The 24,320-nt window shown below is 40.5% G+C and overlaps 1 protein-coding gene across 5 annotated transcripts in view; it reads right to left on the reverse strand.

The window, feature by feature from the left end:
- The window catches only part of LOC129722490 (uncharacterized), a 193,203-nt gene that overhangs the window by 33,107 nt on the left and 135,776 nt on the right, over positions 1-24,320 (reverse strand). For all 5 annotated transcript variants that reach the window (XM_055675940.1, XM_055675945.1, XM_055675941.1 and 2 more), the window contains 2 exons: positions 22,560-22,801; positions 21,868-22,503 (listed from right to left, as the gene is read on the reverse strand). In XM_055675940.1, the coding sequence (XP_055531915.1) occupies positions 21,868-22,304 (437 nt within the window). In that variant the 5' untranslated portion in view covers positions 22,305-22,503; positions 22,560-22,801. The remainder of the gene's footprint in view (positions 1-21,867; positions 22,504-22,559; positions 22,802-24,320) is intronic.

Genomic DNA, 24,320 nt, shown 5'->3' on the forward strand with positions numbered 1-24,320 from the left:
CGTGTCGGTGGTCAACCTGTCGCCTGTTTTGCAATTCTAAAACTATTTGAGAGGCGGCTGTACAAACCGCCCTCCAAATGTTTGGGTCTTTACACATCCTCCGAACTAGGTTGTCCGGAGTGGTGTCTGGCCCGCTCACTACCATCATGTCGCTCCGCGCATGCACAAAACGAGGGCACACGAAGAAGACATGCTCAGCAGTCTCTTCCGCTTCCGCGCACTCGGGACACATGGGGGACCCCGCATGCCCGAATCTGTGTAGATACTGCCTAAAGCAACCATGGCCTGACAGAATCTGTGTCAGATGGAAGTTCACTTCTCCATGGCGCCTCCCGACCCATCCGGATACATCCGGAATAAGTCGATGCGTCCATCTACCCTTCACGGAATTGGACCACTCCTGCTGCCATCTGATCATCGAGAATGATCTTCTGGTACCTCGTATGCCCCTTGTGTCACGTTGATCGAAGCATTCTACGTCCTCCTTAATGGCTATGCTGATAGGCATCATGCCGGACAGGACGCAGATTGCGTCGTATGACACAGTTCGATACGCGCTCGCAACCCTCAGGCACATGAGCCTGTAGGTGCTCTCCAACTTACCCCGATGTTTACTAGTACCTAGTGCTTTGGACCACACTGGCCCGCCGTATCTCAGTATGGACGAAGTCATGCTAGCTAGAAGTTTCCGCTTGCTGCCGTACACTGCTGAGCTATTGGACATCATGCGAGATAATGCTGCAATAGCCATTGAAGCCCTCTTACAGGCATATTCGACATGGCTCCCGAAGGCGAGCTTGTCATCGATCATCACCCCCAGCAGCTTCAGGGAGCGCTTAGAGGCGATGATGCAATTCCCGACACTGATCAACGCCTGTTGCTTCGACTTGCGGTTATTGACAACTGAAATCTCCGTCTTATGATGCGCAAGCTCCAGTTTTTTGGAGCGCATCCAGTCCTCGACGACGCTTATAGAGTGCGAAGCCGTCAACTCAACCTCCTCGATCGACTCGCCGTAGACCTCAAGTGTGATGTCGTCCGCAAACCCAACGATCACAACCCCTTGGGGGAGCTTTAGTTTCAGCACTTCATCGTACATGATATTCCACAGTACCGGGCCCAGGATGGAACCTTGTGGAACCCCTGCGGTAATTGGGACACATTTTTGACCCTCATCTGTGCTGTAAACTAGCACACGATTCTGGAAATAATTTCCCAGAATCCTGTACAAAGATACCGGAATGTCTAGTTTCCGAAGCGAGTGGGCTATGGAATCCCAGCTAACACTATTGAACGCATTTTTCACGTCCAACGTGACGATTGCGCAATAGCGAATGCCCCATCTTTTACGCTGGAGTGCTACCTCTGCTGTTTTGGTGACGGGCAGAATAGCATCCACCGTAGACTTGCCTTTTCGGAAGCCGAACTGGTTACTCGACAGACCGTTTGCACTTTCGGTGTACCTAACCAGTCTATTGAGAATAACCTTCTCGAGCACCTTACCCGCCGTATCGAGCAGACATATCGGTCTGTATGCCGACGGGTCACCAGGTGGTTTCCCTGTCTTCGGCAATAAGACCAGCTTCTGTCGCTTCCATCTCTCTGGGAATGTACAGTCATCCAGGCACTTCTGCATGACTTCCCGGAATAGTCTGGGGGCCTCTTTGATGGCCTTCTTCACAGCCAGATTCGGAATCCCATCCAATCCCGGTGCCTTGCTCACCTTCAGGGAGTTGGCGATCGCGATGAGTTCCTCGTTCGTAACCGTTTCCGCCTCCTCTGCCTCGGCACGGCTAACGCCGTCACTCATATATTGGGTGTTCGGCAGGTTGGCCGACCACCTCTGGTCTGAGTTTGAGATACTGGAACGTCGGTGAAGTGACTCGCCAGCCGGAGGCCAAGGATTTGGCTCGTGGCGTGGAAAGAGTCCCTCTATGATCCGCTCAAGCATCGCTGGTGATTTTTCTGCGGGCGCCATCGCACCCTTAGTCTTGGCCATCACCATCCTATAGGCGTTACCCCACGGGTTAGTGTTGGCACTAGCGCACAGTCTTTCGAAGCACGCACGTTTACTAGCTTTTATTGCTCTCTTAAGCGCCGCTTTTGCGGAACTGAATGCCCCTCGACGATCTTCCCTTTCTTCGTCGGTTCGCGCACGTTGAATCCTTCTTCTCGCTTGAAGACACGCTCTGCGGAGGTCCGCTATCGCGTCGGTCCACCAGTAGACTGGTGGCCTTCCATGCCTAGGCTGGCGGTTCCTAGGCATAGTGGCGTCGCACGCCCGCGAAAGTAATGCAACTAGTTGATCAGCGCTCAGGTTACGAGTTCTGCTCGCCTCGTGTTCTAGTCTAATTGCTTCCGCAAATACCTCTTCGTTGAAGTGTGATATCCTCCACCCGCGAGGAGCTGGAGTGTTAATTCTACTCGCCACATGCGGTCTCGTTTTACAGTCTACGCTATAACAGACCGCCAGGTGGTCGCTATGAGTGTAGCCATCGTCTACCCTCCAGTTCGTGATCAATCCTGGACTACAGAATGTCACATCGATGATCGACTCCGCGCCGTTTCTACTGAAGGTGCTCTTCAAGCCGACGTTGGCCAGATCTATGTTGAGCTTCGCCAAAGCCTCCAACAAGATCCGGCATCTCTGGTTTGTGCGTCGACTTCCCCACTCAGTTGCCCATGCGTTGAAGTCGCCCGCCACTACCAACGGTGATAGACCGATCATCTCCACGGTGGCTCGGTCGATCATCCTTGCGAACTTCTCGGTAGACCAACGAGGCGGAGCATAGCAGCTGCAGTAGTACACTCCGTTCACCTTGGCAACCGCGTATCCTTCGTTTGAAGTTGACACTATCTCTTGAACCGGGAACCTGCTCGTCGTCCATATTGCCGCCATACCGGACCCGTCCGAAATCCAGTTACCGTTTCCGGAAGGAATTCGGTAGGGGTCCGAGATTATGGCGATGTCCGACAACGACTCAGTGACTGCTTGGTATAGCAGTTGCTGAGCCGCGAAGCAGTGGTTCAAATTTAGCTGTGTCACTCTCGCGCCCGTGGCTTGCTAGTCGGCTTACCGGCCGTGCACCTCGGGCCTCCCATTATGTGCTTTGCGTCACGCTTCCCGGCGCACGCCAAGCACTTCGGGGGCTCTCCGCAGTCTTTGCTTTTGTGGCCTGCAGCACCGCACCGCCTGCATAGGGAGCTCCTGTCAGGCCCCTTGCAGCTAAAGGACTTGTGTCCTTGCTCGAAGCATCGAAAGCAGACCTCCGGCGGCTGGTAGATGCTGAGTGGGCACATTGACCAGCCCACTTTGAGCCTCGCTACCTTTAGCGCCTGATTTGCGTCTACTGACGGAAGCCTGACAGTGGCGGTCTGGGTTCCTACTGGGCCTTTGCGCAGTCGAACTGCCTCTGGTGCCACAACCACTTCGCACTGCTCCTTGAGGGCATCCACGACTTCGCATGCCTCGGTGACTTCGTCCAGGTATTTAAGTTGTAGGGTTACCTGCGACGTGAGTGCCCGAACCTGCACTCTATCTCCAAGCGCCTCTTGGGCCAATGCCCGATAGGCTGGGCCCTTGTTTCTGGCTTCCTTGCGGAGCTCGACGATCATTTCTCCCTTGCGGGATCGGCGGATGCTACGCACATCTGCCCCCAGATCTTTGAGCTTCGCATCGCCTCTCATTGCCTTAAGGACTTCCGAGTACTTTGACTCTTCTGTCTTAAAGATGAGTGCGTCGCCCTTATTTTTAACTTTCTTCGTCGCAGGATTTGTAACCGGGTGCGGTTTTTTGGCCACCACTTTTTGGTTCCTACTCCTTCCCGGAACCGTTACCCACGGGTTACCGGGAGCCTTCTGCTCCTTGGCTGCCACCGTGGGCGTTGCTTGCGCCACTCCTACACCGGTCTGAGGGCTGTTTGCGATTAAACGCTTCTTGGTGCCCCCGGGGGCCGTCTCTCCCGGGGACTGTCGCGTTCGTTTGGCAGCTGGTCCTGCCGCGCAAACCGCCGCAAACGTGCTGCTCGGTCACCTTCGTCTCCTCTTTCTCCGCAGCCGCAGCTTTCATTTCGAGCTCGGCATGCTCCTTTTTCGCAGCATCGACGGAGGACCGAAGCATGTAGAGGGCCTGCTTCAAGTACTTCGTTGTATTGCTGCGACTTTTCGCAAACTCGATTATAGCATCGAGCTGCTCAGACAGGGCCACTACCCTCGGTAGCGTGTCCCGCTGTCTTCCGACCGCCTTCAATAGCTGTGGACCAGCCATCGCGATGTCTTGCGTAGATCCGGTAGGCGTACTGCCTTTACCGTCTTCGCAGGCGACCTTCACTGCATCCGTCTCCACTTTTCTAGGCGGAGACCGCTGGATGCCACCTCGCGCAAATGGGTTTTCCAACCCATCTGCCCCCATCTCCAGAGTTTTGTTTTGCTGCATTTTTGTTTATTGGGTCCCCCTACCAGCCGCTATCCTTATCCATAATGGAGTAGTCGCCTAAATGGTCCCAAGGTAGTCTATGCCGGAGCAGTGAGGCCATGGCTAGGGGCGGCTGCCATAGCGCCTCATGGGCAACTATGACACCCCCGACCGGCGCAAGTCAGGAAAAGACATCTGATCCTACTCCTGCCGGGTTCCCACCAGGCAATGGACTCGGAACGTACTGGAAGGCCTGCCAGGTTTTACGGGACGGAGACCCCTGCACCGGTTGTACTCTCGCCGTTTCAAACCGTTATCACACGACATTACTAAGGGAGCTCGGCGCAGGTGCCAGCCCAAAATCATGGTACGAAAACGAAATCCGACTCTTATCCTATAGTGATGCGACCAGTTGCCGTAATTGGGAACATTACTGGCATCAGTCCCAATGGGCGGTATAGTGCATTTGGGTGGTGGGAGCGGCACTACTCGCTCCGTCGGAGCTGCTTCCGGCCAGTGTGGCTTTTGCGAGAATTCAGCGGCCCAGTGCCTGAATCTCGCCACGACCTAGGCTAGCTCCCGCTGATGGTCCGGGACTGCTTGCTAGCAGTGAGCACTTCCGTGGCCTTCGGTAATCGCCAATTACCGACCCGTGGTGGCATACAGCTCTGCCTAAGATATATATATATATATATATATATATATATATATATATATATATATATATATATATATATATATATATATATATATATATATATATATATATATATATATATATATATATATATATATATATATATTGTCTCTTTGAACCCATGCTCGAGACAAAAAAAAAAAAAAAAAAAAATATATATATATATATATATATATATATATATATATATATATATATATATATATATAAATATATATACATATATATATATATATATATATATATATATATATATATATATATATATATATATATATATATATATATATATATATATATATATATATATATATATATATATATATATATATATTGTACTTAACCTTGTCAGACCAACTTAAAATAACCCCATTCATCTTGACAACGTGATTATTGTTTGGCTTGAGGAAAGAAGCCCCAGGCTTATGCGGAAAAATTATCATTTGAGTTTTAGAAGCATTGGGAGAGATTTTCCACTTTTGCAAGTAGGAAGAAAAAATATCTAAACTTTTCTGCAATCGACTGCATATGACACGAAGACTTTTTCCTTTTGCGGAAATGCTTGTGTCATCGCAGAACAATGACTTTGTGCATCCTGGAGGCAAATCAGGAAGATCTGAAGTGAATATGTTGTACATGACTGGACCCAAGACTGAACCTTGAAGTACACCTGCTCTGACAGGAAATCTATCAGATTTTGAATTCTGATAGACAACCTGCAGAGTTCGATCAGTAAGATAATTTTTTAAAATTTTGATTAGGAAAATTGGAAAATTAAAAGTTTGCAATTTCGCAATCAAACCTTTATGCCAAACACTGTCGAATGCTTTTTCTATGTCTAAGAGAGCAGCTCCAGTGGAATAACCTTCAGATTTGTTAGCTCGTATCATATTAGTAACTCTGAGCAATTGATGAGTTGTGGAATGCCCATGGCGAAATCTAAACTGTTCATTTAAAAAATTTGAATTTTCGTTGATGTGTGACATCATTCTGTTAAGAATAATTCTCTCAAACAGTTTACTTATTGAAGAAAGCAAACTGATTGGTCGATAACTTGAAACTTCAGCTGGGTTCTTATCCGGTTTTAAAATTGGAGTAATTTTTGCATTTTTCCATAATTTGGGAAAATATGCAATTTTGAGGCAGCAATTGAAAATTTTCACTAAAAATTCCATTGAGCTCACAGGGAGATGTTTGATTAGTATATTAAAGATTCCATCGTCACCAGGTGCTTTCATATTTTTGAAATTTTTAATAATTGATTCAATCTCATTCCAGTTAGTTTCAATTATTTCTGCAGGTAAAAAAATTTTGGAAGAAATTAAATCAAATTGACGTGTCACTTCATTTTCAATTGGACTCACAAAATTCAAATTTGAGTTATGAACACTCTCAAACTGCTGAGCAAGTCTTTGAGCCTTTTTTTTTTCCTCATCTATATTTGAGCCTTTTGTTCATTGGATACAAGAAAACGTTCACCATCTTTCAAAACTGGAATAGGCTTTTGGTTTCTCAAGAATCTTCGACAGCTCCAAAAAAGGTTTTGAATATGGTTTCAATTTTTCAACTTTAGTCTCAAAATTTTGATTTTTTTGAGTAAATCTATATTTAATCTCTTTCTGTAAATCTTTATAAATAGTTTTAAAAACAGGGTCAAGAGAACGTTGATATTGACGTCTGCGAACATTTTTCAAACGAAATAGAAGTTGAAGATTTTCGTCAATTATTGGTGAATCAAATTTAACTTGAGCCTTTGGAACAGAGTAATTCCTGGCATCAACAATTGCACATTTTAATGCTTCCAAAGCGGAATCAATATTCACTTCGTTTTGCAAATCAAGCTCATTATTGAAGATTCTCTCAATATGAGTTTTGTATCTTTCCCAATTAGCCTTGTTATAATTAAAAACAGAGCTCATAGGGTTTAAAACTGATTCATGTGATAAAGAAAAAGTTATTGGAAGATGATCAGAATCAAAGTCAGCATGTGTGATCAAATCACTACATACATGACTTTGACCTGTTAGCACCAAATCAATTGTTGAAGAGTTTCTTACAGAAGAAAAGCATGTAGGACTATTCGGAGACAAAATAGAATAGTATCCTGAAGAACAATCATTGAGTAAAATTTTGCCATTGGAATTTCTTTGAGAATTATTCCATGAACCATGTTTAGCGTTAAAATCGCCGATTATAAAAAATTTCGAACGATTTCTGGTGAGTTTTTGTAAATCACCTTTAAAATAATTTTTGTGCTCGCGTGTGCACTGCAATGGTAAATATGCTGCGGCAATAAATAAAATCCCAAGTTCAGTTTGAACTTCAATTCCCAAAGTTTCAATAACTTTCGTCTCAAGATGGGGAAGAGCACGATGTTTGATTCGGCGATGAATAACAATTGCAACTCCACCGCCGGAACCCCGAATCCTATCATATCTATGAACCACGTAATTGGGATTATATTTTAATTTAATGTTAGGTTTTAAAAATGTTTCAGTAATAATTGCAATATGCACATTATTTACTGTTAAAAAATTAAAAAGCTCATTCTCATTGGCCTTCAATGGGCGAGCATTCCAATTCAAAATTTTGATTGGTTTATTTAAAATCATTGCTAAATTTTAAATTAGAAACAATTTTAATAGTAAAATTTGTGCCTATTTGAATGGCTTCAAACATTGATTCTGCCTGCAGCATGGCGTTCATAGGATCGAACATTGCCTGTTGCAAAAAAGAAAGTTTACCTGCCGTAATAGGCCCCAGGCAGTTGACATTAGAAAAAATATTTTCGGCAGCAATATTAGCTGGAGTAATAGGTGTACAATTATTTTCTAGCGTGTTTTACTTACCCATATTAACGGTCATTTTCGGACTACCAACACTAGGCGGTATAATGTTCGAACTACCTGTAACCTGTGCATAAGTTAAACGGGTATGCAAAGGAGTAGGTAAACTATGCGTCACTGGTACGCTTGGAGAATTTTGTTTTGAAGTTGGTTTTAATTGAGAAATTGAATTTTGTTTACCTTGCCTTGCCTTAACAATTGCTAAACGGACTGGGCATTGATAAAAATTTGACATATGGTTGCCGTTGCAATTCCCACAGCGAAAATTTTTACTCTTTTTCACAGGACATGTGTCCTTTTTGTGAGAAGAGTCTTCACAATTAAGACATTTTTGTGTCCATGTTACAGAATTTGGAACCATGGCCATAACGTTGGCCATAACGGCATTGGGTGATATGCTTTTCACCTCCGTCATACTTCCTATAAATTTCCCACTTTACACGCACATTATACAAAGCATGTGCTTTTTCAAAAAATTTTAAGTTGTTAACCTCATTGCGGTTAAAATGAATTAAATAATTAACAAGGGAAATTCCAGTTCTCTGACTGTTATCGCCTCGTGATTTTTGTTTCATTAGAATTACTTGGGTATGGGCTATGCCAAGTAATTCTGTTAAAGTAAGTTTGATCTCATCAACGGTTTGATCGTTGGTGAGACCTTTCAATACGACCTTGAACGGCTTGGCGCTCTTGGTGTCATATGTAAAAAATTTATACATATTTTCAGTTAAATACTGAATAAGACGATTACGACCCTTTATAGAGTCGGCTAATAAGCGGCATTCGCCTCTACGACCAATTTGATACGTAACTTTAACGTCAGAAACAAACGTTGAAAGTTCCTTTTTGAAAACATTAAATTCAGTTACCACAATAGGTGGAACTTTTTTATTTTTTAAAGAATTGACATTTTGTATAGTTTCATTACTCATAACTTCCATTTCACCAGCTTCTTGCTCAGGCAAAATATCAAAAGGATTGTCACTACAGACACTCGAAGTGTCAGAAAGAGATGTCTCTCTTTTCCTCCCCGCAGCGATGCGTGGTTTCTTTTTTCGTCCTGCCATTTCAGGTGATACGAAAAAAGTTAAAACAAATGTTAAATTCAAAAGTAGATAGTCTTGAGAAAGACTGATGGGAAATAACTTTCAGGTAGTCTTTAAAAGACACACTGACAAAACACAAACTTTGAAGCTATAGGCAGTCAAAGACCAGTCCACAAGCAACCGAAAAAACATCTGATCTGTAGGACAGTTCAAGACGCACTCAAGCACTTAATGGTTGTAGCCATCATTACACTAGTATTTATATGAGCAGTGCTAACGTAAGAGCTTCACAATACAACACTGATAGAACGGACACGTAAACGGGACCAGACAACAACACTTATTGCTCTTACTTAATATTAAAGATAAATTATGAAATTTACCTTTTTAGAGTCGACCGGTTTCGAGCATTTTTATACTCATCTACAGGACGAGGCCTGATGTCCGACTGATAACAAATGTTTTTTGCTACAGCTTCCTAGTCTCAGAGAGATGGGGAGCTCCGTACTCTCTTTCTAGCTAGGTTGAAGAGAGGTGAAATAATTGGTGCGTCATCTTCGTTCATTAAAGGCTCCTCCGCGTTAACAATGTACATTGATTCCCATGCATTCAGCTGAGAAACCTTCTGAACGGTTTTAATTAGCTTCGCACTCTCTCAGTCGATATGGGAACATCCATAAATGACGTAGCATTCAAGGGGAGAAGAGGGGGTTTGCAGTTTTGTGACGAAATGTGACGAGGGAGAGGGTATGGGTTCAAGCCAAGCTACGTAGCAAATATGAAATTTAAAATAAATTGCATTTGTTCTAAATGTTCGTTTTTATTACTGCTTTGTCTGTTTAGGGTCATTTTTAAAACTTTCTTGTCTTTTTTTGAGTGTTGTCTTCTTTCCTTGAAACGAGGAGATCTAAAAATGGCAATTTACCATCCTTTTCTTTTTCCACTGGGAATTCGATCAAGGTATGTTGTGCGTTTATCAATTCAAGTGTTTTGGGCAATAAGCGTGCTTTTGTCACAGCGAACAACTGTAATTCTCATGGAAACTTACCGATATTTCATTAGAAATATGTTGCTCGACATATATTCGATACAGGTACACTTTTCGGTGGTGGAAAACAGAAATTGAATAGCTAAAAACAATTAATTCAGCTGAAAAAACATTGAATCGTATGCAACGAAAACTTTTTTTTGTATTTATTCACATTTTCTGACATTGTAATGTTGCCAAATTGACAGAGTGACTATAGAAAACATAGATTCAAATCATAGAATCATTATTTTGTTATTAAAATATCTCTCAACGGTGCTCAACGGTGCCTGTAACACAAGGTACCTCTACCAGTAATTATCAGTACGAACTGTCTACATACGTCAACATACATATATCAATAGTATTGCAACGAACTGACAAACACACGGTGCCCCGCTGGACCATTATTATAAAAAAAAAATGTCCATCAAATTCAAGTATAGGGGTCAATTCTTGAGGTCATTTTACACCTCTGGTTAAATTTTTAAAAAAATCCACCGACTGGATCTCGAGAAATCTCAATTTTAGTGTGTTAGTTAATAAATTTCAAAATAATTCTTATTAGATTCATGCAATATCATCGAAATTCATCCAAAAACTTGCCAAAATCATTTTATACCAAATTATACTTGTTGGTGTTGTTACAATTATGATAATTCACCACTGACTTAACTCTCCAAATTGACTTAAGTATGTTATTTGTATGGCTTAGTGGCTCTAGTTTAAATTAAATGTAACTCTCTGTGAAGTGAATGTGGAAAAACTAATTATTGTGTTTTATTACAAATCCACACACAAACGCTCACAAACACATATAAATATTCACACACGTAAACATATTTACACACAGATTTTAAAAATTATGTATTATATTTTCTCTATTAGAAAGACAAGCGCTGCTAAATGTTTGGTTTCTACTACTTTATCAAATTTTTAATTATTAGTGCGTATATATATATATTGTCTCTTTGAACCCATGCTCGAGACAAAAAAAAACCATTTATTATACACTGTTCTTTCACTATCCAGAACCTGGAAATCGCACTAATAATTCAATTCTGTTTTCCACCACCGAAAAGTGTACCTGTATCGAATATATGTCGAGCAACATATTTCTAATGAAATATCGGTAAGTTTCCATGAGAATTACAGTTATGTTCGCTGTGACAAAAGCACGCTTATTGCCCAAAACACTTGAATTGATAAACGCACAACATACCTTGATCGAATTCCCAGTGGAAAAAGAAAAGGATGGTAAATTGCCATTTTTAGATCTCCTCGTTTCAAGGAAAGAAGACAACACTCAAAAAAAGACAAGAAAGTTTTAAAAATGACCCTAAACAGACAAAGCAGTAATAAAAACGAACATTTAGAACAAATGCAATTTTTTTTAAATTTCATATTTGCTACGTAGCTTGGCTTGAACCCATACCCTCTCCCTCGTCACATTTCGTCACAAAACTGCAAACCCCCTCTTCTCCCCTTGAATGCTACGTTATGCCCTTCGAACGCTCCCTTGGCGGCAACCTATGCGTAATACTAGGTACGAGGATCGCTGTCAGCTTCTTCAGATCGACACTCTCCAACTACGCCGAGAAACAGCGCGTGCTATGCTAGTATCAGATATGCTGACATCACGAGTTTACTGCCCTGCCATTCTTCGCCAAATCAACCTGAATGCCCCCACTAGAACTCTGCGAAGGGTGCCAGCGTTGCTATTGCCCTTTCGTCGAACTAACTACAGCTCTAATAGTGCCATCATCGGTATACAACGCGCTTTCAACAGAGGATCACAAGCCTTCGATTATCATTTATCGTTTAGTGTTATACGCTCGAAATTTTTGTTACTGTTCCGTCGACTTTTATATTAGTAGCCATTAGGACAAGTTATTTCATGTCTGTTGGCAGTAGTAGTAAATAAATAAAATAAAATAAATAAATTTTCATTTATGGATGTTCCCATATCGACTGAGAGAGTGCGAAGCTAATTAAAACCGTTCAGAAGGTTTCTCAGCTGAATGCATGGGAATCAATGTACATTGTTAACGCGGAGGAGCCTTTAATGAACGAAGATGACGCACCAATTATTTCACCTCTCTTCAACCTAGCTAGAAAGAGAGTACGGAGCTCCCCATCTCTCTGAGACTAGGAAGCTGTAGCAAAAAACATTTGTTATCAGTCAGACATCGGGCCTCGTCCTGTAGATGAGTATAAAAATGCTCGAAACCGGTCGACTCTAAAAAGGTAAATTTCATAATTTATCTTTAATATTAAGTAAGAGCAATAAGTGTTGTTGTCTGGTCCCGTTTACGTGTCCGTTCTATCAGTGTTGTATTGTGAAGCTCTTACGTTAGCACTGCTCATATAAATACTAGTGTAATGATGGCTACAACCATTAAGTGCTTGAGTGCGTCTTGAACTGTCCTACAGATCAGATGTTTTTTCGGTTGCTTGTGGACTGGTCTTTGACTGCCTATAGCTTCAAAGTTTGTGTTTTGTCAGTGTGTTTTTTAAAGACTACCTGAAAGTTATTTCCCATCAGTCTTTCTCAAGACTATCTACTTTTGAATTTAACATTTGTTTTAACTTTTTTCGTATCACCTGAAATGGCAGGACGAAAAAAGAAACCACGCATCGCTGCGGGGAGGAAAAGAGAGACATCTCTTTCTGACACTTCGAGTGTCTGTAGTGACAATCCTTTTGATATTTTGCCTGAGCAAGAAGCTGGTGAAATGGAAGTTATGAGTAATGAAACTATACAAAATGTCAATTCTTTAAAAAATAAAAAAGTTCCACCTATTGTGGTAACTGAATTTAATATTTTCAAAAAGGAACTTTCAACGTTTGTTTCTGACGTTAAAGTTACGTATCAAATTGGTCGTAGAGGCGAATGCCGCTTATTAGCCGACTCTATAAAGGGTCGTAATCGTCTTATTCAGTATTTAACTGAAAAGATGTATAAATTTTTTACATATGACACTAAGAGCGCCAAGCCGTTCAAGGTCGTATTGAAAGGTCTCACCAACGATCAAACCGTTGATGAGATCAAACTTACTTTAACAGAATTACTTGGCATAGCCCCTACCCAAGTAATTCTAATGAAACAAAAATCACGAGGCGATAACAGTCAGAGAACTGGAATTTCCCTTGTTAATTATTTAATTCATTTTTACCGCAATGAGGTTAACAACTTAAAATTTTTTGAAAAAGCACATGCTTTGTATAATGTGCGTGTAAAGTGGGAAATTTATAGGAAGTATGACGGAGGTGAAAAGCATATCACCCAATGCCGTTATGGCCAACGTTATGGCCATGGTTCCAAATTCTGTAACATGGACACAAAAATGTCTTAATTGTGGAGACTCTTCTCACAAAAAGGACACATGTCCTGTGAAAAAGAGTAAAAATTTTCGCTGTGGGAATTGTAACGGCAACCATATGTCAAATTTTTATCAATGCCCAGTCCGTTTAGCAATTGTTAAGGCAAGGCAAGGTAAACAAAATTCAATTTCTCAATTAAAACCAACTTCAAAACAAAATTCTCCAAGCGTACCAGTGACGCATAGTTTACCTACTCCTTTGCATACCCGTTTAACTTATGCACAGGTTACAGGTAGTTCGAACATTATACCGCCTAGTGTTGGTAGTCCGAAAATGACCGTTAATATGGGTAAGTAAAACACGCTAGAAAATAATTGTACACCTATTACTCCAGCTAATATTGCTGCCGAAAATATTTTTTCTAATGTCAACTGCCTGGGGCCTATTACGGCAGGTAAACTTTCTTTTTTGCAACAGGCAATGTTCGATCTTATGAACGCCATGCTGCAGGCAGAATCAATGTTTGAAGCCATTCAAATAGGCACAAATTTTACTATTAAAATTGTTTCTAATTTAAAATTTAGCAATGATTTTAAATAAACCAATCAAAATTTTGAATTGGAATGCTCGCTCATTGAAGGCCAATGAGAATGAGCTTTTTAATTTTTTAACAGTAAATAATGTGCATATTGCAATTATTACTGAAACATTTTTAAAACCTAACATTAAATTAAAATATAATCCCAATTACGTGGTTCATAGATATGATAGGATTCGGGGTTCCGGCGGTGGAGTTGCAATTGTTATTCATCGCCGAATCAAACATCGTGCTCTTCCCCATCTTGAGACGAAAGTTATTGAAACTTTGGGAATTGAAGTTCAAACTGAACTTGGGATTTTATTTATTGCCGCAGCATATTTACCATTGCAGTGCACACGCGAGCACAAAAATTATTTTAAAGGTGATTTACAAAAACTCACCAGAAATCGTTCGAATTTTTTTATAATCGGCGATTTTAACGCTAAACATGGTTCATGGAATAATTCTCGAAGAAATTCCAATGGCAAAATTTTACTCAATGATTGTTCTTCAGGATACTATTCTATTTTGTCTCCGAATAGTCCTACATGCTTTTCTTCTGTAAGAAACCCTTCAACAATTGATTTGGTGCTAACAGGTCAAAGTCATGTATGTAGTGATTTGATCACACATGCTGACTTTGATTCTGATCATCTTCCAATAACTTTTTCTTTATCACATGAATCAGTTTTAAACCCTATGAGCTCTGTTTTTAATTATAACAAGGCTAATTGGGAAAGATACAAAACTCATATTGAGAGAATCTTCAATAATGAGCTTGATTTGCAAAACGAAGTGAATATTGATTCCGCTTTGGAAGCATTAAAATGTGTAATTGTTGATGCCAGGAATTACTCTGTTCCAAAGGCTCAAGTTAAATTTGATTCACCAATAATTGACGAAAATCTTCAACTTCTATTTCGTTTGAAAAATGTTCGCAGATGTCAATATCAACGTTCTCTTGACCCTGTTTTTAAAACTATTTATAAAGATTTACAGAAAGAGATTAAACATAGATTTACTCTTCTGAGAAATCAAAATTTTGAGACTAAAGTTGAAAAATTGAAACCATATTCAAAACCTTTTTGGAAGCTGTCGAAGATTCTTGAGAAACCAAAAGCCTATTCCAGTTTTGAAAGATGGTGAACGTTCTCTTGTATCCAATGAACAAAAGGCTCAAATATAGATGAGGAAAAAAAAAAGGCTCAAAGACTTGCTCAGCAGTTTGAGAGTGTTCATAACTCAAATTTGAATTTTGTGAGTCCAATTGAAAATGAAGTCACACGTCAATTTGATTTAATTTCTTCCAAGATTTTTTTACCTGCAGAAATAATTGAAACTAACTGGAATGAGATTGAATCAATTATTAAAAATTTCAAAAATATGAAAGCACCTGGTGACGATGGAATCTTAAATATACTAATCAAACATCTCCCTGTGAGCTCAATGGAATTTTTAGTGAAAATTTTCAATTGCTGCCTCAAAATTGCATATTTTCCCAAATTATGGAAAAATGCAAAAATTACTCCAATTTTAAAACCGGATAAGAACCCAGCTGAAGTTTCAAGTTATCGACCAATCAGTTTGCTTTCTTCAATAAGTAAACTGTTTGAGAGAATTATTCTTAACAGAATGATGTCACACATCAACGAAAATTCAAATTTTTTAAATGAACAGTTTAGATTTCGCCATGGGCATTCCACAACTCATCAATTGCTCAGAGTTACTAATATGATACGAGCTAACAAATCTGAAGGTTATTCCACTGGAGCTGCTCTCTTAGACATAGAAAAAGCATTCGACAGTGTTTGGCATAAAGGTTTGATTGCGAAATTGCAAACTTTTAATTTTCCAATTTTCCTAATCAAAATTTTAAAAAATTATCTTACTGATCGAGCTCTGCAGGTTGTCTATCAGAATTCAAAATCTGATAGATTTCCTGTCAGAGCAGGTGTACTTCAAGGTTCAGTCTTGGGTCCAGTCATGTACAACATATTCACTTCAGATCTTCCTGATTTGCCTCCAAGATGCACAAAGTCATTGTTCTGCGATGACACAAGCATTTCCGCAAAAGGAAAAAGTCTTCGTGTCATATGCAGTCGATTGCAGAAAAGTTTAGATATTTTTTCTTCCTACTTGCAAAAGTGGAAAATCTCTCCCAATGCTTCTAAAACTCAAATGATAATTTTTCCGCATAAGCCTGGGGCTTCTTTCCTCAAGCCAAACAATAATCACGTTGTCAAGATGAATGGGGTTATTTTAAGTTGGTCTGACAAGGTTAAGTACTTGGGACTAATTTATGATAAAAAACTTATTTTCAAAGAGCACATTGAGAGTATACAAGCCAAGTGCATCAAATATACGAGATGTTTATATCCTCTCATTAACAGGAATTCTAAACTTTGTTTAAAGAACAAACTTTTGATTTACAAACAAATTTTTAGACCAGCAATGCTTTATGCTGTACCGATCTGGTCAAGTTGCTGTTCAACAAGGAAGAAAACGCTCAAAAGGATTAGGAATAAAATTCTGAAAATGATTTTGAAGCGTCCTCCTTGGTTTGGTACACTCGAATTACATAGACTTACTGGTGTTGAACCATTAGAAGCTATGTCAAATAAAATTATCAACAATTTTCGACAAAAATCGTTGCAATCCTCAATTGCTACGATAAGCTCTCTTTATAGCCAATAAGTTAGCAATTAAGTTAGTTGTAAGTTTACTTCCCCTTTTCTGACAAGTAGGATTAAATCCCTACGAATGATAAGTCCTAATTGCGAAAGCAAACAAACCCTAACAAATAAAATTACAAATTTCTAACAGTGTTGAGAAGTCACCATTTGTGATTGGACACACATACTCATTATTTACTAATATTTATCATAAATACTTAAGCTACTAACAAATCCCCCCCCCCCTAAAAAAAAAAACATTAAGTGCTTTCGCCTGTATGGCCGACTGGTAACAAAGAAGAAATCGTTGCTGTTGCATATCAAGTTTCTCACACAGTGCAGAAGAAAAGGTTTAACACCAAAATTTATCCACATTAAACCGTCCACCAATAGTGAATCGTACTTAAGAGTTACAGAAAAAGCAGGAAAATTTGGTTAGCTGAAGAAATTAAAATTAAACATAGGGAAGTGTCTGTTGTCGAGGAAGAATTATACGATTTGCACCTACGACTTCTGAAAGAGGTAGAATACCACTCTGCAGCAGAATGTGTCGCCCGTAGATGTGCAGAGAGGGAAGATGAGTGTTGGCAAAAGGTGCTTTTTAACGTTCATTGCATTATTTCAAAATGGGTGAAACAGGTTGAGCAAAGACATTATAAAAAATTACGTTCACTCGCGCGAGCACAAAAACCGGAAAAACGACTCCCGAAAAAAATAGAAAATTTTGTGTTTAACCCACCCAATTCACTCGCACAGAGTTAGAACTTCTGAACAAAGGTTTAAACTTCGCAATAACTCCGAGGTGTGCGCCGCTAGCCGAAATAGTGAACAATGTTGAGAGCGTAGTTCAATACAACGATTTTTCATCCAAATCGGCAATTCGTCACGATGTTGCAGGGTGTATCTCCCGGGCAATGACAAACGCGAAAAATCCGATATGTGCTAAACCCGATAATTGGGACACCGTCCAAAAATTAAAAGAGCGTAATGTAGTGTATTCTCGTGCTGACAAAGGAAACGCGGTCGTTATAATGGACAAAGAGGATTACGATACGCGCGTACTCGAAATGATAAAAGCCGGTCCGTACGAAGAGTGTATATTTAAAAATGGTAAACCTAAGGATACGCTTAACGTGATGATAGAGGAAGCCAATGGCGTACGTCAGAAGATCGCCCGCTTGATGGGTGATGACACACTCGAGAGGAAACTCCTTGTTCTGAATCCGAAGGTAGCGTCGTTATACTGCCTACCAAAAATTCATGAGAATCCGGTTGCCATGCGCCCCATCTCCTCGAATATCTGTGCACCTAAGGAGAAGATGACAGCATGGTTAGTGAATGAAATGCGTAAGTACCGCATGGCAATAGTATAAAAAATTCGATAGAGCTAGTGGAGCAAATAAAGGACCTCGAATTGCGCCGAAGTGAAATCCTTGTGTCGTTTGATGTTACTGCCTTGTTTCCTAGCGTGCCGGTAGCCGGTGCATTACAGAGTCTACGTGAACACTTGGATCGTAAACGTGCCCCGCCCAACCATGCTGAGGCGTATCTGGCCGTAGCTGAAATGTGCATGAATCGTAACTATTTTTTGTTCCGTGGCAAGTTCTACCAGCAGACCTATGGCCTTAGTATGGGCAATAAACTGTCACCTTTGTTAGCTGAAGTCTTTATGAGCGATCTTGAAGTGAATGCACAAAAAGGCATAGCTTTTCCACGCATTTGGAAGCGTTATGTGGACGACGTTTTCGCTGTGACAAAAGCACGCTTATTGCCAAAAACACTTGAATTGATAAACGCACAACATACCTCGATAAAATTCACAGTGGAAAAAGAAAAGGATGGTAAATTGCCATTTTTAGATCTCCTCGTTTCAAGGAAAGAAGACAACACTCTGAAATTTGGCATATATAGAAAACCCACTTCAACAGACCGCTACATTACTTCGGATTCAACCCATTTTGGCACACAAAAACAATCAGCTTTTCACTCGATGGCCCATCGCCTTTTTAACATTCCGTTGGAAAACGAGGAATTCAATTTGGAAAAAGAAAAAATTAGAAAAGCTGCTGAATTGAATGGATTTGACAGGAGGTTTGTAGACAAAATCCTTCGTAAGCACGAACGTAAAAAACATCGCCAGAATGCAACTACCCTGCAACCGGAGAGAGAAGAGACGAGACGAAGAATTAGCTTGCCGTTCTACCCGGCTATCACTAACCTTATGAGAAACGCACTGGAACAGCACAGGTTGGCGGTTGTACACAAAAGTAGGAACACTTTGCGAGACCTGCTGTGCAACCTAAAAGACAAGGTCCCCCCAGATGAACGATCTGGGATCTACAAAATAAACTGCAAAAATTGCACAGCAGTTTACTTAGGACAAACTCGCCGAAAATTCAAAACCCGTTTAAGAGAGCATAAACATGCAGTTAAAAACAATAAAATCAACGTTTCAAGTGTAGCCGCACACACGTCCAGTCTACACCATGATATCGACTGGGAGAATGCGAAGCTAATTAAAACCGTCCAGAAGGTTTCTCTGCTGAATGCATGGGAATCAATGTACATTGCTAACGCGGAGGAGCCTTTAATGAACGAAGATGGCGCACCAATTATTTCACCTCTCTTCAACCTAGCTAGAAAGAGAGTACGGAGCTCCCCATCTCTCTGAGACTGGAAAGCTGTAGCAAAAAACATTTGTTATTGCATTATTGAATATTATTGAATAGTCTCCAGTAGTAGTTCATTAAATCTCAAAAGAACCATGTTGAGGTCCGAACAATCAAAGCGGTCGAGCTCATATGGCAATAAGATTAAATTACTCAATCTTTAAGTGAGCCCGCTTGATTGGCGGCGAAGTTGAAACTGACGATCCGCATACTTGCGTTTCGGACGCTGGGTCTGGGATATAAATGTCAGTTTTTTTTAAATGTGTCATTTTAGCGAAAGAACCAAACACAGTTTTATGTTTGGTTTTAGAAAAAAATGAAACACAAGTTTTGCTGCAAAATTTGACCAGTTTTTCCAGAAGTTTTTATTTCCCACTTTTTGATTTCTTGGATTGAACAAATCGTGGGCAAAAAATGACACACACGACTTTTTTTTTTTTAAATATTAAATATTCAGCCAGTATCTAAACTTCCTACAGTGTGCGTCTTGTGATTCACGTTTATGTTCAGTTCAATTTATTTTAGCCGGACTTTTTCACACCCCGGAAGCATAACCCAGTCCGTTATCTAGCCCGGACAACTATGTTACATTTCGGTTTGAAATAAAATCGGACATAAACATTGATCGAACAATGCGAATCGTGAAATTTAGAATTTAGGCTAACGGTTGATTCGCTCCATTCTCTCAGTATCGTCGATTTTGAATGAGGTGACCCTCGAAGATGGGTTTCTAACGCTGTAATTCCTTCAATGCATTTGTTGCTTCAGATTACAACTTTTAAGAACTCTCTTCTGTTCTTAGTTTTTCGAACATTGTGTAAATGTCTCTAATAAGTGTCATAGAATCGTTGTATTCCATCACTCATCCTTGCATAGCTTCTCTTGCTGGTATGATCATTTGTTTAATGAATATTTAAATGGTCGAATAGCGGGTTCGTCACTGTAAGGCAGAAATTATAAAGTTTTCATCCCTGCATCAACGATACGCACATTCGCAGTTTGTTTTTTTTTTCGGAATATATACCCGGAGAACCAGATTTTCGGAAATTAGACAATTCTTACGGGACACCACTAACGCTTATTTGAAAATACATAGATGAGCTCTGAATCTTTTGGTGCTAAAACTATCGACATAGGAGGAAAACTGCAAAACTTATGAGAATTTTGATTTGTACTTCTAGGTACTCCGTTGGACGCGTAAAGGTACTTTTTTGTCGAGCACATACCGGTTTATGGGTTTCCCCTAAAAAAATAACGTTTAGCTAAAAAAAAATTCTCTGCCCCCACGCAAAACGGAGTAGCTACGGCTCTGGTATAATTGAACATACATTCAAACATTTTAAGCCCATTTAATAAACTGTTAGACAAGTAGGTCTGTTAAATTCCATTGTTTACTGCACCAGACGATTGCTTTCAACAAAAAAAAATACGTTTAACATGTCCAAACATATTTGTCATAAAAGAAAAAAAAAAAACCATATGGGCAATAATACGCTTTTTACCTTACTCACAAGAAGCGGAATGTATTTTTTGACAGGCGCCCAACTGGGCGCACAACTCTGTTGCGCGCAACTTGTTTGATGGTCTGCGGATTTTAGAAAAGAACCGCAATACATACGGGGCATAACGCATCCTATAGCTCGGGGCAAAAGGATTCTTTGTAAAACAATTGTTTGCTTACATTTCATCTCGATTCCAGCATTGTCCGGAAATCCAATCAGCGGACATAGACCGCTGCACAGGTACGATCGGTGCAAGAAGCAATCAAAAACGGTGATTCCAGAAACCATGCCGCTCGAGTGTGCGATGCATGTTACCCCAGCAAGGGTGCATTTTGCCTCGATTGACGACTTTTATGAATTATGACACTCACTTAAAAAAATGTTATCATGCATTTTCTTTAATGTTTCGCATCAGATGCGAGTTTGAACGAATAAAGAAGGATTTTTATATTTTGATCAGTAAATAACATTGGTTTTATCTCTCAGCTTTAACAATAATATACTATGCTTTCGTTAACTGGTGCGTTTTACCCCAGGAACCCCTATTCAGAACTGCGAAGGTGCTGCTATTTGTTTGGTTTTTGAATACGAAAAAGAAGTAAAGAAATATTTTTGCTTTTGTCATCACACACATTTTGACAATCGCATATGAGAGTTCGCGTAGGACTGAACAGCCTTAAATTGCCGAGTACATAACGGTTAAAATCTCTTTCAGTGGTGTAAAAATTCATTTATTAAGTATTCTCAGAATGTGTTGGTATGTGAGGTCGTGCCATGTAAGGATTTCGTCCTATTACAAATTAATGATATCGTAGTGATATTATACATTAAATATGCCCAGAATATGTGAGAATGCATCGATACACTCTGTAATATATTCTTCTAATATTTTTCCTATCTTCATTTATTTATAAAGTTTTAATGCTTATTGCAGAATATTTATATTTATTCACTTGGTACAAGACCAAACTGAGTACCCAAAGCTCGAATAAATAGTAATTAAAACATTATTTTTGCTTATCGAGTTTCATTATAACCCGTTGTGTAAACGAGTTATTGAATAAGAAGTAGGTACATTTCTTATTATTACCTGTATAACGGCTCGTAGTTCAAGTTTCCTTCGAGATGCAGTATTGTATTTATTGGTTTGGCATATTCCGGCCGATGTGTTATATGAGGGTTTTGATAGCTACTGAAATATTCTGGTGTTCGGCAAAAAAAATCGCCTTCTAAATGAAGACTGTCTTCCCTTTTTGTATATGATGATCTGTATAGCATATTAGATAGAGGTTTTTGAAAACGATGCTTATATTCAGGGTTGAAGTCAAGTTTTCCACTTAAGCACAGATTATCAATGTTTTTGATAGGGCCACTTTTCATGAAAGTGTCATATTTTCTGTAACATTGCCGGTATTCCGATGGCGTCCTGCTAAAATTACCTCCAAAATCAATGTTTGATATTTTTGGTGCAGATTGTCGCTTCGTAACTGGAAACTCCATAATAGTGAATACATTGGGCACTAACATAACATCAGCATTTTCGGCTTTTTTACTCGAAAGTGGTTTAGATAATATATTTTTACGTTCCTTTCTCGTGATATCTGGCTGATATTTGTGTTTTATGTAAGGAACAAATGACGAACGATATTAAGAACATTTTGGAATTATTTCTGTTCTATCAAAAACTTTTAAATTTTCAGCATGTTTTATTAACTGTGGCCTGGATCTGTAAAAACATTTGGTTGAACTACGATATTCAAAGTTATGGAAATTATATATCACCTAGTGACGGATTCTTTGCTATGAGCGATGAATCTTGAGTGGTTTTCAGATTTTTTGTCCATTGATCCTGATGCTGCCCTGATTGGAGTAAGTTTCCGTGTTAGAGTTGAGTTTGAGGTTTACACATTCATGTAAGTTCAGTTTGAGGTGTTTACATATTCTGTCATATTCAGTGTTTCCTAGCGCGTATGAGCCAAGCTGTTTAAACCGATGTACCCAAAAATGACTTCTCAAATGTTCAGCTGTAAAACAAAATGTAATTAGGAAATATGGTTCAGGAGAATTGTTTGAGAGTAACTATTTTGTATAACGGAGACCCCAAATATGTAGAAGAAAATCACAACCCTGTGCAGGGCACAGCTGCAACATTTTTTAAATAATAAGGCTAATACATATTTTGAATAGTTTTTATGTCCACAGTTATCAAAGTTAGTTAAGGGGAGAGCAAAAAACAAATAACACTGAGAAGAAAAAACAAATGGTGAGTTGACAACCTGGATCAAACATAGCTTCGGCCCTCACAAGTTTCTATCTCACACCTCCGCGAGTCATATGATTACACTAGACTGCCGGTTGGAACATGGATACAACTGGTTGGTGTTGCCTGGGCAATGTTGTCATCCGACAATAGCTAAGTGAGAAGGTGCGACGCGATCATTGGCGCGTAAATCATATTCCGGCGGTAGAGGAAATGCTTCGCCAACCTGAGCGTCTGTTCACCAAGATGGTGCGGCTCAAAACAGCGTCTGATCTCTATGTTAGGAGCGGCTGATCAACGTCCTGGTGGCAGCGTGGGACTCTAAAAAGAGCTGACATGATGGTCCCCCGGCGAGACAGGGGGTTGGGGAAGGCCCAACAAGCCGCCCCGGAAAACAACATGTTACAAACAACGTAAGAGATAATACGGATCGGAACAATCGGCATAGACCTAAGCAACGAAATAAGGACTACGATTGGAAACTTGGGGCATGGAACTGAAAATCGCTCTGCTTTCCAGGATGCGACAGGATAATCTATGACGAGCTACATCCACGCAACTTCGAGCGCTGCAGGAACTTTGTTGGACAGGACAGAAGGTATGGAGAAGCGGGCACCGGGCGGCTACTTTCTACCAGAGCTGTGGCACAACCAGCGAGCTGGGAACTGGCTTCATAATACTGGGTAAAATGCGCCAACGCGTGATGGGGTGGCAGCCGATCAACGCAAGGATGTGCACGTTGAGGATGAAGGGCCGGTTCTTCAACTACAGCATCATCAACGTGCACTGCCCACATGAAGGAAGACCCGACGACGAGAAGGAAGCGTTTTACGCGCAGCTGGAGCAGGTCTACGATAGCTGCCCGCGACGGGACGTGAAAATCGTTATTGGGGACATGAATGCTAAGGTAGGCCGGGAGGAAATGTACAGACCGGTAATCGGACCAGATAGCCTGCATGCCGTGTCTAATGATAACGGCCATCGTTGCGTAAACTTTGCGGCCTCCCGTGGTATGGTAGTCCGAAGTACCTTCTTTCCCCGCAAAGATATCCACAAATCCACCTGGAGATCACCCGACCAACAGACAGAGAACCAAATCTACGGCAGTTTCTTCTCCGACATAATCAACGTTCGCACCTACCGCAGTGCGAATATAGATTCGGACCACTACCTAGTAGCTGTGTGCATGCGCTCAAAACTATCGACGGTGTATAACACCCGCCGAAGTCGAACGCCGCGACCAAATATTGAGCAACTGCGGGACGCCGAGGCTGCACAGGAAT

The sequence above is a fragment of the Wyeomyia smithii genome, chromosome 2 (assembly GCF_029784165.1).
Source record: "Wyeomyia smithii strain HCP4-BCI-WySm-NY-G18 chromosome 2, ASM2978416v1, whole genome shotgun sequence".
In the NCBI taxonomy this organism is placed as follows: Eukaryota; Metazoa; Arthropoda; class Insecta; order Diptera; family Culicidae; genus Wyeomyia; species Wyeomyia smithii.